Below are 17,624 nucleotides of genomic sequence, written 5' to 3' on the forward strand. Positions count from 1 at the left end.
AGTAAGGTGGCCAATGAAGAGGCTCTTCTGAGTCCAGGCAAGAGTATGGCAGCCCAGCCTAGAGTGGTGTTGAATCAGCACACTTGAGTTCAATTCCTGCCCTAAGCAAATAAGCTAAGGCAAATGCACCTCATTCACGTTTCTGAGCAGGTTTTCATCTGTAAGACCCTGCAGAGTTGCTAGGAGGGTAGCTGAGAATGCACACTGCCTGCTAACTCACTGGAACGTACGTCCCATGAGGGCAGCAAAGCATCTAGTAGAGATTTGGGACCTAAACGAATGTAGTTAAATACTTTTAGATTCTTCCTATTCTTTTGTCAAACGTGAATGTAAGCTAAGAGAGCTGTACAATTTGACACTTGTTTTTCACCTCTCTGCCAACCCTGGTTGAGAAGACTCACAAGCATGATTCTGGGAGTCTGTGGCAGGCAGAAAAGATTGAGAACCTCCAGCCATGCACACAGCACGGATGGAGCCCAAGCATGCTAGCAGCTGAAGTCTTCAACAGGTGAAGTTCTAAGATTTTCTCCAACCCAGCTCTTGACCTTGAGAACATTAAAGCTTAAAACCTCTTCTACAATGTCAGTGACTCAGGGGGCATGGGCTTTCTGGCGAAGACATGGCTGGGAAAAGGTGCAACTATTGGTTTTAAAAGCCTTTGGCTCTTTGAAATAATTTTACCTCTAGAGCTTAGACTACGACCTTTGATGTAGTGGGTTCAGCAAATATTTGTAACAGAAAGGAGAAAAACTTCTTCCTCACAATTAATGCTTACCTTCTTAACTGTGTGGGGGATAATTTCAAATAAAGCCCGAAGCCCTAATTGATGCCTATGCTCCCCACTCCAGTGGTTACTGGAGGTCAAAGCCCTGTCGCAGCACCTCTGTGATGTGCCTCTGTAAACCCCATGCTATTAACCACCCTCATTTGCATGACCCAGTTTTTTTTTTTTTCATTCCCCGCCCCCACCTTCCCCACTTTCCCCACTTGGTGTCCATGTGTTTGTTCTCTACATCTGTGTCTCTATTTCTGCCTTGCATTTCCTCTTTCATAATTGTTAGCATCTGCCTTATGTACTGAGGTGCTCCTATATTCGGGGCATACATATTTATAATTGTTATCTCCTCTTCTTGGATGGATCCCTCGATCTTTATGTAGTGTCCTTTCTTGTCTCTTGTAACATTTTTTATTTTAAAGTCTATTTAATCTGATGTGACTACTGCTACTCCAGCTTTCTTTTGATTTTCATTTGCATGGAATATCTTTTTCCATCTCCTCACTTTCCGTCTGTATGTGTCCCTAGGTCTGAAGTGGGTCTCTTGGAGACAGCATATATATGGGTCTTGTTTTTGTATCCATTCAGCCAGTCTGTGTCTTTTGGTTGGGGCATTTAGTCCATTTACATTCAAGGTAATTGTCGATATGTATGTTCCTATTACCATTTTCTTACTTGTTTTGGGTTTGTTTTTGTAGGTCCTTTTCTTATGTTTCCCGCTTAGAGAAGTTCCTTTAGCATTTGTTGTAGGGCTGGTTTGGTGGTGCTGAATTCTCTTAGCTGTTGCTTGTCTGTAAAGCTTTTGATTTCTCCCTCGAATCTGAATGAGAGCCTTGCTGGGTAGAGTATTCTTGGTTGTAGGGTCTTCCCTTTCATCACTTGAAATATATCATGCCACTCCCTTCTGGCTTGCAGAGTTTCTGCTGAGAAATCAGCTGTTACCCTTATGGGAGTTCCCTTGTATGTTATTGGTCATTTTTCCCTTGTTGCTTTTAATAACTTTTCTCTGTCTTTAATTTTTGTCAATTTGACTACTGTTTTAGTCTTGGCGTGTTTCTCCTTGGGTTTATCCTGCCTGGGACTCTCTGCGCTTCCTGCACTTGGCTAGCTGTTTCCTTTCCCATGTTAAGGAAGTTTTCAACTATAATCTCTTCCAATATTTTCTCGGGTCCTTTCTCTCTCTCTTCTCCTTCTGGGACCCCTATAATGTGAATGTTGGTGCATTTAACATTGTCCCAGAGGTATCTTAGGCTCTCTTCAGTTCTTTTCATTCTTCTTTATTCTTTTCCACATCAGTGATTTTCACCACTCTGTCTTCGAGGTCACTTATTTGCCCTTCTGCCTCAGTTAATCTGCTGTTGGTTCCTTCTAGTGTATTTTTCATTTCAGTTATTGTGTTGCATATCTCTGTTTGTTTGTTCTTTAATTCTTCTAGGTCTTTGGTAAACTTTTCTTGCAACTTTTTGATCTTTGCATCCAATCTTTTTTCAAAGTCCTGGATCATCTTCACCATCATTATTCTGAATTCTTTTTCTGGAAGGGTGCCTATCTCCTCTTCATTTAGTTGTTTTTCTGGGTTTTTATCCTGTCCCTTCATCTGGTACAAAGTCCTCTGCTTTTTCATTCTCTCTGTCTTTCTGTGGCTGTGGTTTTCAGTTCCACAAGATGAAATACTGCTGATAATGCTTGATCCTGCTCTCCTTATCTCAGTCCGAAGTTCTTTGACTCCACCCACAGCCTATCTCCAAAACAAAACATCCACACATTTGCTCCAAGCCAGCAGGAGGTGTTTGAGAACACACAGTCAGTCCCTAGTGTTGGCACTGAAGGTGGAAGCACACTGTGGGCATTGAGGGAGAAGCTGGACAGACAAGCAGGCTTCAAGGCCTGTGGAGAGGACTGCCTGGAAGGAGGTGGGCAAAACAGCAGAAGGCAGCCCCTGGCTTCAGTTAAGTAGAACCGCCCATGACCCAGTTTTTAATAAGCCTGATCTGTGTTCTCCTAAGTGGTTTTAGCCCTATCGTCTATTTTTTTTAATTAATTAATTTATTTTATTGGCTGTGTTGGGTCTTTTTTGCTGTGCGCGGGCTTTCTTTTTAGTTGCGGTGAGTGGGGGCTACTCTTCAATGTGGTGCGCGGGCTCCTCATTGCCGTGGCTTCTCTTGTTGCGGAGCATGGGCTCCAGGCGTGTGGGCTTCAGTAGTTGCAGCACATGGGCTCAACAGCTGTGGCTCGCGGGCTCTAAAGCGCAGGCTCAATAGCTGTGGCGCATGGGCTTAGTTGCTCCACAGCATGTGGGATCTTCCTGGAGCAGGGATCGAACCCATGTCCCCTGCATTGGCAGGCTGATTCTCAACCACTGTGCCACCTAGGAAGCCCCCTACCATCTATTTTTAATACTCATTTGATGGTTCCCTTTAAATATAGCATGGCCTGAGACAATTCTGATAGATGTCCTGATGCTGATCCATGCATGTCCTCTCTTGGTGGGATGCAGCTTTGTTGACTACTGGCTTCATGCATAGGGTAATCTGGTGGGATCATAGTATTGGGGGATCTTTGGGTAACCTCTCTAATGGCTGGTTAGATTTCTCAGAGAAATATATTCCACTATTGTGCCTGAGAGTACCCGTCTGCCTGCCAGCACTCTGAGAACCAAGTGGAGAACAGGGCTGGGAGCAAGTGTCACTACGTTATGTCCACATTCACTTGATCCTCTGCCAACTCTGCCTGGTGTCCCTCAGTACAAAGACTATTCTGTTCTCTGCAGGGAAGAACCTCCAAGCTTTTGCCAGGGTGGAGGAAACAGTTCACCCTTCTTTGAAGAATGAGGGAGGAGATATGGAGAAAATCTTCCAGAGACTGTAGACCAATATTCCCACCTTTGAGAATTTTCCATGTTACTGGAACTAATAATTACTGAGACTTCTGAATGGTTCCACAGTGACAATGAGCTACTTCTCAGTTTTTCATGTTGTCAGCTTAGGACTCAACTTTTTAGGTTGCTAAGTAAGTTAAGAATCATCCTTCAGCTTTACATTTTTCAAAATCACCTTTCTTTTTTCCTTGTGGGCTTGTGGCTTCTAAAAAACTCAATTTAGGGGGTTTTGGGATGAGGAAAAATGTGTATATTTAAGCTATCATCTCTACCACAAATTGGTTAAAGTACTTTCTTCAGTAATTTCCTCAAAAAGGGTATATATTACAGTACGTCTCTGAATTTTTATTTTAAAATCTCTCTTTTCACATTGACAAATGAGGGTATCTTAGTTGGGTATAGTACTCTTGGAACAAGTTCTTTCCTATAAAGCAGATACTCAGTTTAAGGTTTTCTAATATCCAATTTATAGATTAAAGATGATTGCATTCTACATTCTTTGCATGCAACTTTTTTCCTTCTAGAAGCCTTAAGAAGTTTTTTGTTCTTGACATGCCTAGAATAGTTACTCTTTTTCATTAATCCTGTTTGAAACTGAGTCTTTCTAACTCACTGAAGTCCTTCCTAAGAACAGTGGGGAAAAAAAAAAACCTCCCCTATTATTTCTTTTAAAATTAACCTTTCCTTGTCTATTTTATTTTCATGAAACTCTTACTATTTACATATACAACCTCTTGGAACTTCTCTCTACATCTCTCATCATTTCGCACATTTCATTCTCTCTACCTCTCTGCTACATATTTTGAGATACTTCTTCCATTTATTTTTTGGGTCACTATAATTTTGTTCTTAGCAGTGGTCATCCTTTCACTTTGCTGAAATGTTTTATTTCTAAAACTCACAGGTTTTTTACTCTTTTAATTTAATACCTGTAATTGTTCCTACAGTTTTTCAGTAAGCACAGCCCTCTGCCTCCCATACCTGCAGATCTAAAATTGAGTACTGTCTATCCTCAGGGATTCTTCTAGGTCTTCCTCCCTAGATAAGTAATCCACTTCCTTTGTATGCAAATAGCTCTGTTTGCTCCCAACAGTCAGGTCAAAGTGTAGGCCGTGGCTTGCTGGCAAATGTTGAATAGCTAACTGGGGTGTGGAGGAAGGAGAAGTGGCCCTAGTGTGCAACGTTTGCCAGTTTTCTTACTGTAAATACTTTCTCCAAGGCTGATTTCAAACTACCAATATCAAATCAAAGAAGATGGATTAGGAGGAGATACACACAGTGGCTCTCCTGAGGCAGTATGGTAGCCCCAGGTCCTACAGAAGAGAGTCCTTGGAGAGGTGTTTTCAACAGTCTACAATAAGGACTTCCCTGGTGGTGCAGTGGTTAAGCTCTGCACTCCCAATGCAGGGGGCCCAGGTTCAATCCCTGCTCAAGGAACTGGATCTCACATGTGTGCTGCAACTAAAAGTTTGCATGCTATAACTAAGAAGTCAGAGAGCCACAACTAAGGAGGCTGCTTGCTGCAACTAAGATCCAGAGCAACCAAATAAATAAATAAAAATTTTAAAAAAAGTCTACATTATCTCATCCTTGAAGCCATCCTTGATTCCCCGAATTGCAACTGGCTTCTTTTTTTTCTGCTCCAAGACATTTTACTTACATCTTCACTTTAGCACTTCTCTTATTCTGTCCTGTAGTGTAGTTAGTTCTTTACCTGTTTATTTCCCTAATGATACAACCACCTTAAGGACAGGAAAAATACATTATTTCTCTTTGATTTTCTCCTAGAGCCTACACCAATTATTTGTTGAATGATTTTAATGACTGGATTTTTAAAGGCAATACTTCAGTCATGTATTTACCACTTTTAAAGGTACAGAAATACTTGACTAAATTCAAAGGGAAAAAAAAGAGAAGTATAATTAATAATAGACTTCTTGTGCTAAATCAAAGTTAATTCTAATAATTTCTTTTGATGGGGCTGGTGCTTCAAGTGTAGCAAGGCAGCAGAGAAATAAGTCCTAACTGTCCATTTTAGGCTAACTGAAATTGTATTTCTTAAAATATCTTCTTCATTTTCCCTTTATTTCAAAATCAAAATATCTACTTCCCCATTTTCCATTTATTTTTCAGAATCAAAGGAAAATACCTTTTCAACATCAGCATCTAATAAGTTGAAGAACAAATTCTTGTGTATTCTATTTTTAAACTTTAGACACAATTATTTCAAAGTTCAGTCTAAGAGCCTTTAGTAACACTGTCCAAGTCTACAAATAAACTTGGGATAATAAACATATACACAAGAAAAACTTAATGCAGTCATAAAGACAGGCACTTGCCTGTGAATAGTGTCTAGGATAGCTGGACAGATGGGAAGCAGATGGGTAATCCCAAAGGGGCAAAATGACCCAGCCTCAAACATATGGATGAGATCCTGGATTAACTTCAGTTGCCACTTCCTGCTGTCTCTTTCAGGCACATGTATCAAACAATCAAAGATGATACAGTCTAATACATCTAAGACCTGCTCTGGGGAAAAATCGGGAAGAAGACATAGAGTAATCTGAAGAAGAACAACAACAAGAGATAGTAGCCATTCTGAGAAGAAAGAACTGACACGAAAATAATATGATGGAATAAAATAACCAGTAGGAATTAAGAATGGCAAATATAGGTGTGTACTTTTAAAATCCTTACAGATAATATGACAACATATAACATACTCTGAAAACTTTTATAATTTATGAATTTAAATCCTAGCAATATTGAATAAGTACTGAAACAGAAGTTGAAAACTCTTGAGTTTAATTTCTGGCTTTATTTATATTACTGGTCATTTAGCCTTATCAGTTTTTCTTCACATGTAAAATAAAGGGTGAGATTAAAAATTGCTACAGGCCTTCTAACAACGTAAAACAATTCAAAAATTGTTATACATAAGAAACAGAATTATAGTGTCTGTGCTGATAATTCCCTGCCGAAAAAAGAAATGTAATATATTAAGTTTATTACAGCAAACTGCAATTTTCATTTTTAAGAAAATTTCTGAGTTCTGTTGAGAATTTGGAACATTTCAGCATATAATAACCAATTCCGATTAGAAATTTTAAATGCTTCATTCTCTTCCATGGTAATGGGATACAATGTCGAATATGCACACACACATGTATAAATGTGTGTGCGTGTATAAATACCCATGTACACACACAACATGTGTGTTCTAAAGGTTCCCTTAAGTTTTGACCTGTTGTCCCCTTCTGCCTACTGTTTCATGAAAGCCAGGAAGACACAAAAGCACATGGAAATCCGAGTCCACTTCACAACTGACAATAACTTTTAATTAAAACTTTAGAAAGGACAAGAAGCCAAAACATTAGGATCAAAACATAACACATTTGTAATCTGGATACATGTACAGTTAATTAAAAATAGTCAGGGTAATACCTTCTCACCCATACTGTGAACAAGATTCTTTTCATTAATCAACAAATATTTATTCAGTGTCTTTTCGTTGCTAGCAATACAATAAAAAGCAATAACATAAGTGGTTCCTGGCTTCATGAAACCAACAGATATTAATGAAATAATCACACAAGTACAAAACTGTAATCATGTTAAGGTTTTAATTTATATTTTTAAAAAATTTAGAAGTTCAGGAAAAAGAACCTGATGATTCATTAGTCTCGGTTTTAAGTTCCGAATTAAAACACATTCCTTATTTTTCTTGGTACTAATGATAAAGCTCTGTAACACTAAAGTTTTGAAAGAACAATCAAATCAATAATCTCCAGTTATTCTTAAGAAAACTCTGTATTAAAAATTCTGATGTAAGAAATTGCTTTGTAAATGTATTCAATAGCTCAATGACATGAAGCTGACCTGCATCTATATACAGCTCCTAAAATGAATGGTTTTATATACTAAAACACTTTAAATGGATATAAAGAACACTTAAAATTTGTGAGAGAAGATCTAATCTTCATATGTCCCCAAGTTCATTAGAAACATAGGGAGAGGCTTTCACTTAGTAATATTTCTGCTAAGTCCTGCCAGCGTCTTAATACCATGACGACCATGTTTTCAGTGCTCCCTCGAGGGTTTTCTCTGTCTCTCACGCGATGAGCAATTTTTCCACTACCTGGAAACACTCATCAATAACTCTGCGGTGCTAACTTTCACAGTCCACTCATTACTTTATTCAACACTCACTTTTCAGAATAAAACCATCATCTTCTTAGACATCCCCATTTTCATTAATAGGAACAGCACCTGGTAGTCTGAAATTTTCAGTGTTAATTTTCATAAAGATACAGTCTGAATATTAAAGAAGAGTTCCTGTATATACTCCTATCAGCAGGGAATACAAACCTGTATTGACTTTCAGAAACACAACATTCCACATACTAGTTGCATTTCTCACTCAACAAAATTGCAGATTATCACACATTCATGAGTCATTCATGAATACTCAAAGTCATGAATGTCAGTAGTCTAGGATACTCTAAGTATATTAATAAATCAAGTATAACATAGGCCAAAGGCCCTAATTTCAGATTAAAGTATACATTGTAATAAAGTATAAAAAAATTTAATGCAACTAAAATGCTTCAATATATACAAACCTTTAAAGCCATCAGGATACACATCAGAAAGAAATTTAGTGTTGATGTCTCCTTCTATAAAGCGTGAGTTGATTATCACCTCTCGAAGTAATGCAATATTATGTGTAACACCTAAAAATAAAATGGTAACAGGCTGAATTGAAAAACAATGAGTCAGTTAAAAAATCTAATTCCTATTATGTGGCGAAATTTACCAATAGTGTCCTATGACCTAGCAAAAACCATGCAAGACTACTTAACTCCTTGATTTCATTTTTTGTCAAGTTCAACAAAAAATGTTTGAACTTGAGGCAACAGTAAAACATTAAATGCAAATTTAAGCAGCTTGTGGTTGCCAAGTCAATTCAATGGGGAAACCAATGTTTTTTCAATAAACGGTAAAACTACTAGTGATTACACATTTGGGAAAATGAACCTCAACCCTAACTCACAGGACACCTAAAAATTAACTCAAATTGGGTCACAAACCTAAAAATATAAGCTATATAGGTAGAAATCAACAGAAAAATCCGTTACCTTGAGGTAGGGAACAGATTCTTAGATAGTATACAAAACCCATGAACCATTAAAAGAATATCAAAAAATTATACTCCATCAAATTTTTAAAGTCTGCTCTTCAAAGGATATAATTAAGAAAACGAAATGGCAAGCCACAGACAAAGAAAATATTCACAACACATATTTCAAATAAAGAACTTGTATCTGGAATATATAAAGAATGCTAACAATATAATAAGATGACAAACAAACCAGATGAAAAAAGATAGGGAAAAGATCTAAGCAGACATTTCACAAAATATATACAAATGGCCACTAAGCACAGGAAAAGATGTTCAACGTCACTGTCAAAAAAATACAATGAGATATACCCAAACACCAATTTAAGTGGTTAAAGGTTAAAAGACAGATAATCCTAAGTGTTGGTGAGAATGTGGAACAAGTGGAACTGTCACAACCTGGGGGGGGGAGGGGGCAGGGGGCATGAATTGGTACATTTTATAGTTTACTTTCACTTTGGACTGGCAGTTTCTTTAAAATTTAAACATAGGGTTTCCTAGGTGGCACAGTGGTTGAGAATCCACCTGCCAATGCAGGGGACACAGGTTCCATCCCTGCTCCAGGAAGATCCCACATGCCACGGAGCAGCTAAGCCCGTGTGCCACGACTATTAAGCTTGCGCTTTAGAGCCTATGAGCCACAACTATTGAGCCCATGTGCTGCAACTACTGAAGCCCACGTGCCTAGAGCCCATGCTCCGCAACAAGAGAAGCCATGGCAATGAGGAGCCCGCGCACCACAACGAAGAGTAGCCCCCACTCATCACAACTAAAAAGAAAGCCCGCGCACAGCAAAAAAGACCCAACACAGCCAATAAAATAAATAAATTAATTAAAAAAAAAAAGTTAAACATATACTCACCATACGATTCAGACAATTCACTCCTAAGTATTTACCCAAGTTAAAATAAAAACAGGGGGAAATGTGGAGTCACCTCTAATTGTACAGTTTCTTTTGGGAGTGATGACTATGTTCTAAAAACTGTGGTGATGGTTGTGTGAAGAATTGTGTGAAGAATGGTTGCACTATTCTTGTGAATGTACAAAAACCACTGAGCTGTATATTTTAAATGGTGGAGTGTATAGTATGTGAATTATTTTTCAATGAAGTTGTTACGAAAAAGAAAAGAAAAGAAAATAGCTACTGATATAAAAAACAAAAACAAAACAAATGTATGCCTATACAAACACAGAGGTTAACAGCTTTATTTGCAAAGTCAAAAACTGGAAACAATCTAAATGTCCATCAACAGTGAATGGGTTAATAAAATGTGGTTTGTCCATACAATGGAATTCTCCTCAGCAATAAAAAGAAGTGAGTCCCCCAATATACACAATAAGGATGAATCTCAAAATTATTATGCTGAACTAAAGAATAAAGAAGCAAGACCAAAAATAACGCATACTGAATGCAACCTACAGAAAGCAGATCAAGTGGTTGAATTAGGACAGGGTCGGAGAAAGGATGGACTGCAAAGGCCATGAGGAAACTTTGGGAGGTGAGAAAAATGTTCAGTATTTTGATTGGAGACGGTTTTGCAGGTGCATACGTATGTCAAAACTCATCAAATCAAATACTTTAAACATGAGAAGTTTATTATATGTCAAGTATACTTCAAAATAAGTTGAGAAGGAGAAGGAGAATTGGGGGAAAGGGAGAGGAGGAAGAGCGAAAGGGAGAGGATGAGGGAAAGGGAGAGGATGAGGGAAAGGGAGAGGAGGAGGACAACAAGGATGAGAAAAAGAAAAAAGCTTGTGATCAAGTAGGAAAAACTGAGCCTAGTACCCAATGACTACTCCAAAGTAACGTTAAAATAGGTAACTACCACAAGAGGGATATGAATGGTATCAGGATGATTCTGTGATATAGAGAAAGTTTATGAAGGGAGTAGATTACAAAGATATTAAATAGGAATAAAAGGTAGAGCAAAGAGGCATCTCAAAACCAAGGAAAGAAGGAATTATATTAGGCGTCCACTAGAAGGGTGACTTCAGTATAACAGCTGAAGTTGAAGGAAACAGGTTTGCTAATTCCTTCCAATTCCGTAACCCACTCTTGCATAGCTCTAATTTGTACCACTATGCTTTGTAATAAACCTAGAAAGCCTGACTCTATTCTTGCTATTCAAGTCTTAGAGAATCCTCACTTACAAAAGAATAATTACAAAGTAAGCAAAGAATCACTCAGGTTCAAGTACCTGATCTACCTCTTACCTTGAGTAAGCTACTTAAACTCTCAAAGTTTTCGTTTCCTCATTTGTGAAATGCTGATAATAATAAAGCCTATTTAGTATGATTGTCATGAGGTACAAAGGAAATAGTGTTTAACACAATGCCAGGTACTCAACAAGGTGCATTATTATCATTGGGCTCATTATTATTATTTTATATGAGAATAAATACAGAGCAGAAGACAACATGTAATTAATAAACATCAGACAGAAGCTGTACAGCATCCTAAGCCTCAGTACTGACCTACCTATCTACCTACCCTCTAGTTCATATTCTCTAAGAATGCAGCTCCACAAATTTAAGCTTATACCTAGTTCTATATGGAGTGTGAGTGTGAATCCATCCTATAAGGCAAAGATCAGCAAACTATGGCCTGCAGGTCAAATCGTAAATAAGGTTTTACTGAAGCTCATCAGTGTTTGTATATGGTTGTCTTCATGCTAAATAGCAGAGCCCAGTAGTTGCAACAGAGACCATGTTACCCACAGAGTCTAAGATATTTATTCTCTGGCCCTTTAACAAAAGTTTGCTCACATCTGCTGCTAAGTTTTAACAATGCTGATGTTCTGAGCAAATTAATCTATATCTCTCAACATTTTCTCCACTCCTACTTACTCATGCAGGAGTTAGATATCACAGGAAGGAAAATGAAAGCAAACAGTATGGTTCATGCTCTGTGGGAACTTTCAGTAACCAGTTATAGAATAAGAAAATTATAAGGAAAAAGGAGACAAAAACAAGAAAACTGTGATCCAAAGAGACTGAATCATTCACCTCATGTTTATTACAAGTTACAGCAGTAATATATGTAAAAAAAAAATTTTTAATACAGAACTATATTGTGACAGACTGCAGGTTTCCCCTAAAATTTGCTTTTAATTTTTTCCACAATAGAATCTTAGCTGAACAAAAGACCCCCTAGACACAGACTCCATTTCCCCAATCTATCTTATAGCTAGACATGGTAAACCAATTCCTGGACAAGAGACTATAAGTTATAGTAATGCATCCAACTTCAGCTTCACTTACGTAAAAAAAAGAACTGCTTGAACATCCTTTTCTTCCCTTTTCCTATGGGTTTCCTGATACTGCAGAAACTCAGCTTTGGCAATGCAGATGAAGGGGAACAACAGAGTGAGAGTGGGGGTGGGCGGAGGAGGGGAAGAGATAGGTGTGTGTATCTCCTGAAATGACCACAGGAAACTAACTTGCCCCATCAGCACAGACCAGCCAGACTGTTAAAAGAGAAGTAAATAAATTTCTATCTTATTCATACCACTGGAGTTAAGAATCTTTGTTACAGCAGGTTACCCTGTACCCTAATGTGTACATATGGGGGAGAAGGTCATACTTTTTGATATGACTTCCTATCTCTGAGACAACAAATGTTAACAACTTAATATATCCTTCCAGGCATTTTTCTATGCATCCCTTTATACTAGACCATACTAGCAACCATATGAAAGATTCTGAGCATCTCTTCCTGACTCAGAAGTTATTACGTGTCTGAAATTTTATAACATTCAATTTTCAATCTATTTAAACTACTTCAAAACATTTAGAGAGAGTTCCAAAATTCAAATTTTAATGCTATTCCTTTAGCTACACAAATATTCCATGGGAGGAGTTATCATAGACAATGATCTAATAAATATCTTCCACAGCACATGCCCAGGAGAAATGCATAGTTATCCCAACCTTGCTTTGTGGTTAATGACTTGGCCCATATTCAGTAACTAATGTTTTGAAGGACTTTTGTAATTATGTACATTTCTATGAGGAATTACTGAAAGGTATAAAACTTTTGATTACACCAATATATCTAACAAATCACTGCAAAAAGTTGGCATTTGCCTGTATTATAGGTGATATTCTGAAAGACAAAAATGAAGAGCAATTAATAAAAAGCAAAGTGTTAGGATGCTTACAAAGGCAAGAGTTTAAAATAGAAGATTCCTTCAAGGAGTTCAGGCTATAAAAGGGAAACGAATCCCTGTCATATGTTTTACAAACACACAAAGCTAAATCACTTTAGAAGAAGAAACGAGTTACAACTTGTTGGAGAGATTTATATGCATCAGAAATGACAGATGTGGCGTTCCAGGAAGAGGAAAGTATTTGTGACTCACACAGATTTTCCAGGCTGGGAAAGAAAGTAGAGAAAGATGCAGAAGGATACAAAGATGGGTAATATTAGGGAGGAACTTAAAGTATCTAAGAATTATCATTGCGGTAAAAAGTAAGTGGATACAACCAGGTATTTCTATGAAAAGGACTGAAAGAAGGACACCACGGCCAAAGCGTATGAGCAAAGAGAACGGTGCATCAGAAAAGTCAAATGGGGGCATTTAGGGCCTGACAGACATGCAAAGATTTCACTTTACTTTGAGAGCACCCAACATGGTTGAAACAGGGTAGACATGACTAGGTTTGTGCATTCCAGGAATCACTCTGGCTGCTCTTGCAAAAAGGACTGGGAAGAGTCAAGCGTGAAGATGGGAAAAAGCAAGCTGACAATGGCAGGAAACACGCTGAAAAACAGTAAGGCCTCAGGCTTAGGGAGTGGACTCAGCTAGGGAGTAGACAATACAGAAGAAGAAAAGCAGCCGGACTTGAGAGAGATTGAGAGGCAGCCAGGGTTTGATGATTTAGTGGACGTGAGGATGGGGGAGGTAAGCCAAGTGCCAACACCCAAACTTCTGGCTCTGCAACATCAGAAAAGATAATATTTAAAGAGGAATAGGTTGAAAGGAAAAAACTTAATGCATTTTTTTGCAGGTTAAATTAAAGATGCCTATGAGATGAGACTGAAAATGTCTAAATGATTGGAGTTCAGGCTAGCAGGCAGATAAGGATGCGTGTATACATCAAAATATAGAGGTCATGGAGGTGGACATTCACATGAAGGAATTCAGAACAGAATGTGAAACAGAGAAATGCAAGACAAATCCAGCAATGTGTGAACTGTCTGCATATAACTGAAGTTTTGGAAAAAATAAGATCCTAAAGGAGGGACTGGAAAGGATGAATGTTAGAAGATCAAGGTGCAGTTGCAGTTTTATTTCCAAAATACAGTGTTCTTAGGTACAAATTAACAATTCAGAATGTTTCAACGTATAAGCTTTTTTGTGTAAATAGTAAATAGCTTAGAAAGGCACTCTCTCAGTATTTTTGTCCTTTGTTCCTCCAGTTAAATAAAAATAATACTGTTCACTTTATATGCACCATATTCTGTATTTAAACTTCACCGGCTTTCCTGTTACAGTCTAATGCTGGTATAAATTTTCTTGCTTTCTGTGTGGCCAACGTCAGAGTAGTTGGCATTGGACTTTGTCTTCAGTAAAATTTCATATTCAAAGTTGAAAAAGACGTGATTTTAGAAAATGTAACAAAGGAATCATAAGCAAATATTAACTTACATTTTCGACATCAAAGAACAAAGCCACTCAAGCACACAAATGAAGCATGGACTTGTAAAAATCTTTCTACTTGAACAGTAAATACAGCATGAAAACACAGACTTTTACCTTGCTAAATAATGTTTCTGGAATAAAATTAATTCACAAGAGCATCTTCCTTTCAATGTCCTCTGAATAAAATATTACATATTACTGTGCAATATTACATATCATTATCTATTATTCCTTCCTAAGGACCATAAGGTCAAACAATAGCTAATGGCAGACAACCAAAATCTAGATCCCTCAACTGATTGCTCCAAAAACTACTGTATATTAATTAATTCTAAAGCCAAATAAGGGAATAATCAAAAAATTATTTTATATCTAAAAGCGCAAAAGATCAGATAAATGAGAGAAAACACTGAACTGTTAAAAGATATCCTACAGGACGTCCTAGTTGGCGCAGTGGTTGGGAATCTGCCTGCCAATGCAGCGGACACGGGTTCTAGCCCTGCTCTGGGAAGATTCCACATGCCACGGAGCAACTAAGCCCGTGTGCCACAACTATTGAGCCTGTGCTCTAGAGTCCATGAGCCACAACTATTGAGCCCATGTGCCGCAACTACTGAAGCCCACGTGCCTAGAGCCCGTGCTCCACAACAAGAGAAGCCACTACAACGAGGAACCCATGCACCACAATGAAGAGTAGCCCCCACTCGCAGCAACTAGAGAAAACCCATGTGCAGCAACGAAGACCCAACACAGACAATAAATAAATAAATAAATAAAATACATTTATTAAAAAAAAAAAAGATATCCTACATATGTGAAAGTTACCATTTTGTGCTTATTTTACTTTCCATGTTCCAGTTAAGACAATGCTATTATATAAACAGACCTCGTTCAAACAAAAAGCGGATAGTAGAGCGACTCTCGAGCTTAGTTTATAACTTTAACAATATTATTAATCACATACTCATAAAAATTACGAGTCTGAGATTTGGACTGGGAATTGAGGCTGACCTCTGCCAAAGTTCACGAGGTCCCATCTGTATGGGAAATCACGACCAGGCCACAGAAAGAGAGGACCCCTAGGAGCAGCTTTCTCCTGACTACCTGCTGGTTCCAAAACACTGGCCAGACATTAGCTGCACGCACTGCCAGGATCAAACAGAGGCCAAAGGTCACTGCTTATTTCATGGGGACTCAGAAATTAACTTTAACCAAGTTACATTTTTGCTCTAAAGAATCTCTGTCTTAACAGAAGCTCACAATCAGCTCAGGGGAAAAAAATCATTTGCACAACTAAACAGTTATCAAACTCAACAGTAAACTGTCCATCTTCTATCCTTCATAAAACAATTTTTTAACCCCTCTATCCTTTAGAATTAGTCAGATGAATGATACGTAATCACAAACGCTTCTCTGTTTTTATTTCTTAAATGTTAGCTTTGGGAGGAGGGGAGCACGTGCTCCTCCACTTATTTTTTAAAACTTTTCATTTGGGAATATTTTCAGAATTATAGAAAATTCACAAAAATAGTACAGAGAGTTACTGTATATCCTTTACCCAGATTCTCCAAATGGTAACATCTGACCACATTTATTTGCTTTGTCATTCACTGTCTCTTTCCAGCTCTCTCTTTTCATGTATACACACACATTTTTTTCCTTAAACATCTGAAGGTAAGATGCACTTTACTGCTAAACACTCCAGTGTACATTTCCTAAAACCAAGCTGAGTCTCTTCTGTAATCATAGTACAATGACCAAATCTAAAACTTAACATTGATAATAGTAGCATTATCTAATTACACTCCTTATTCAAATTTCACCAGTTGTCCTATTTATGACCTTTACCACAAAAGGAAAACTTTTTTTTCTGGTCCAGGAACTAATCCAGGATCACACGTTGCATTTAGTTGTCAAGTGTCCTTCGTTTCCTTTGATGTAGATAAGTTGATCCATTTTTGTGTTTCGTGACCTTGACACTCTTGAAGAGTACAAGCCATTTATACTGTACACTTTCCTTCGGTTTGGTTTGTCTGATGCTTCCTCATGATTATATTCACCTTATACATTTTCTGGCAAGAATATCACAGAAAGAATGTGTATCTTTCAGTGCATCATGTCAAGAGGTGCATGATGTTGATTTGTCCTATTACCAGTGATATTAATTTTAATCATTTGGGAAGGTTGCTAGGTTTCTCCATTTTAAAGGTACTATTTTTCCCATTTTAATTATAATCTGAGGAGATATTATGAAACTAAGCAAATACCTGTCTCTCATCATATTTTCATCCACTAATTTTAGCATCAATCATTGATGATTCTTACCCAAACAATTTGGTGTTTGCCAAGTACTGATTTTCCACACTTAGTTAAAAACCTACTGTAAGGAAGAGCTATGAGCTCCACCCTCATTTATCTTTCTTATCTATTTGTATCGTTATAAACTCGTGGACTCATTTTATTTCATGGGTTTTACTCTATTGCTAGCATTATTCATTTTGTTGCTGAGGTTTTCCCAGATTGGCCAGTGGGAGCCCCTGAAAGCTGGTTCTTGTGTCTTTTTTAAATATCATCATTTCTTGAGCACTTGATTACATTCTTACATAAGATCTTTCAGGCTCATCTTATATTCTTCCTGAAAGCAGCCATTTTATCAAGGAGTACAGGTTCCATTTATGATGGGATAGTATTCAGAAAATAAGATCTAGGTGCTTGGTGTGCTCCTTGCTATGGGTGTCAATGCTTCTATGACCTCTCAGCAGGACAGTAGTTCTCAATCATTTGGTATGATTTTCCCCTCAGGGGACATATGGCAACATCTGGAAGTATATGACTGTCACAACTGAGGAGATGCTATTGTCATTTAGTGGGTACAGGTCAAGGATGTTGATAAACAACCTATAATGCACAGGACAGGACAGCCCCTCCCCACAACAAAGATCTGTCTACCCCAGATGTCAGTGGTGTTAAAGTTGGGAAATCCTGAGCTAGAGAATATGTGTATATATGTACACACACACACACACACAAATTACAAATGCAGTAGCATATATTTATGTATTTATTTTTCAGTCTATGTTAAAAACTATGAATTCATTCACACTGAACTTCCAATTCAACACCACAGGGTTCATTCCATGCTCTTCC

At 37.8% G+C, this 17,624-nt stretch overlaps 1 protein-coding gene across 3 annotated transcripts in view; it reads right to left on the bottom strand.

Moving 5' to 3' along the window:
* The window catches only part of PCCA (propionyl-CoA carboxylase subunit alpha), a 383,508-nt gene that overhangs the window by 162,258 nt on the left and 203,626 nt on the right, over positions 1–17,624 (bottom strand). For all 3 annotated transcript variants that reach the window (XR_009049065.1, XM_057707846.1, XM_057707845.1), the window contains one exon: positions 8,276–8,386. Coding sequence is in view for 2 of the 3 variants with exons in the window: in XM_057707846.1 (XP_057563829.1) it covers positions 8,276–8,386 (111 nt within the window). In the remaining variant the exon portion in view is untranslated. The remainder of the gene's footprint in view (positions 1–8,275; positions 8,387–17,624) is intronic.

This window comes from Hippopotamus amphibius, chromosome 14, assembly GCF_030028045.1.
Source record: "Hippopotamus amphibius kiboko isolate mHipAmp2 chromosome 14, mHipAmp2.hap2, whole genome shotgun sequence".
In the NCBI taxonomy this organism is placed as follows: Eukaryota; Metazoa; Chordata; class Mammalia; order Artiodactyla; family Hippopotamidae; genus Hippopotamus; species Hippopotamus amphibius.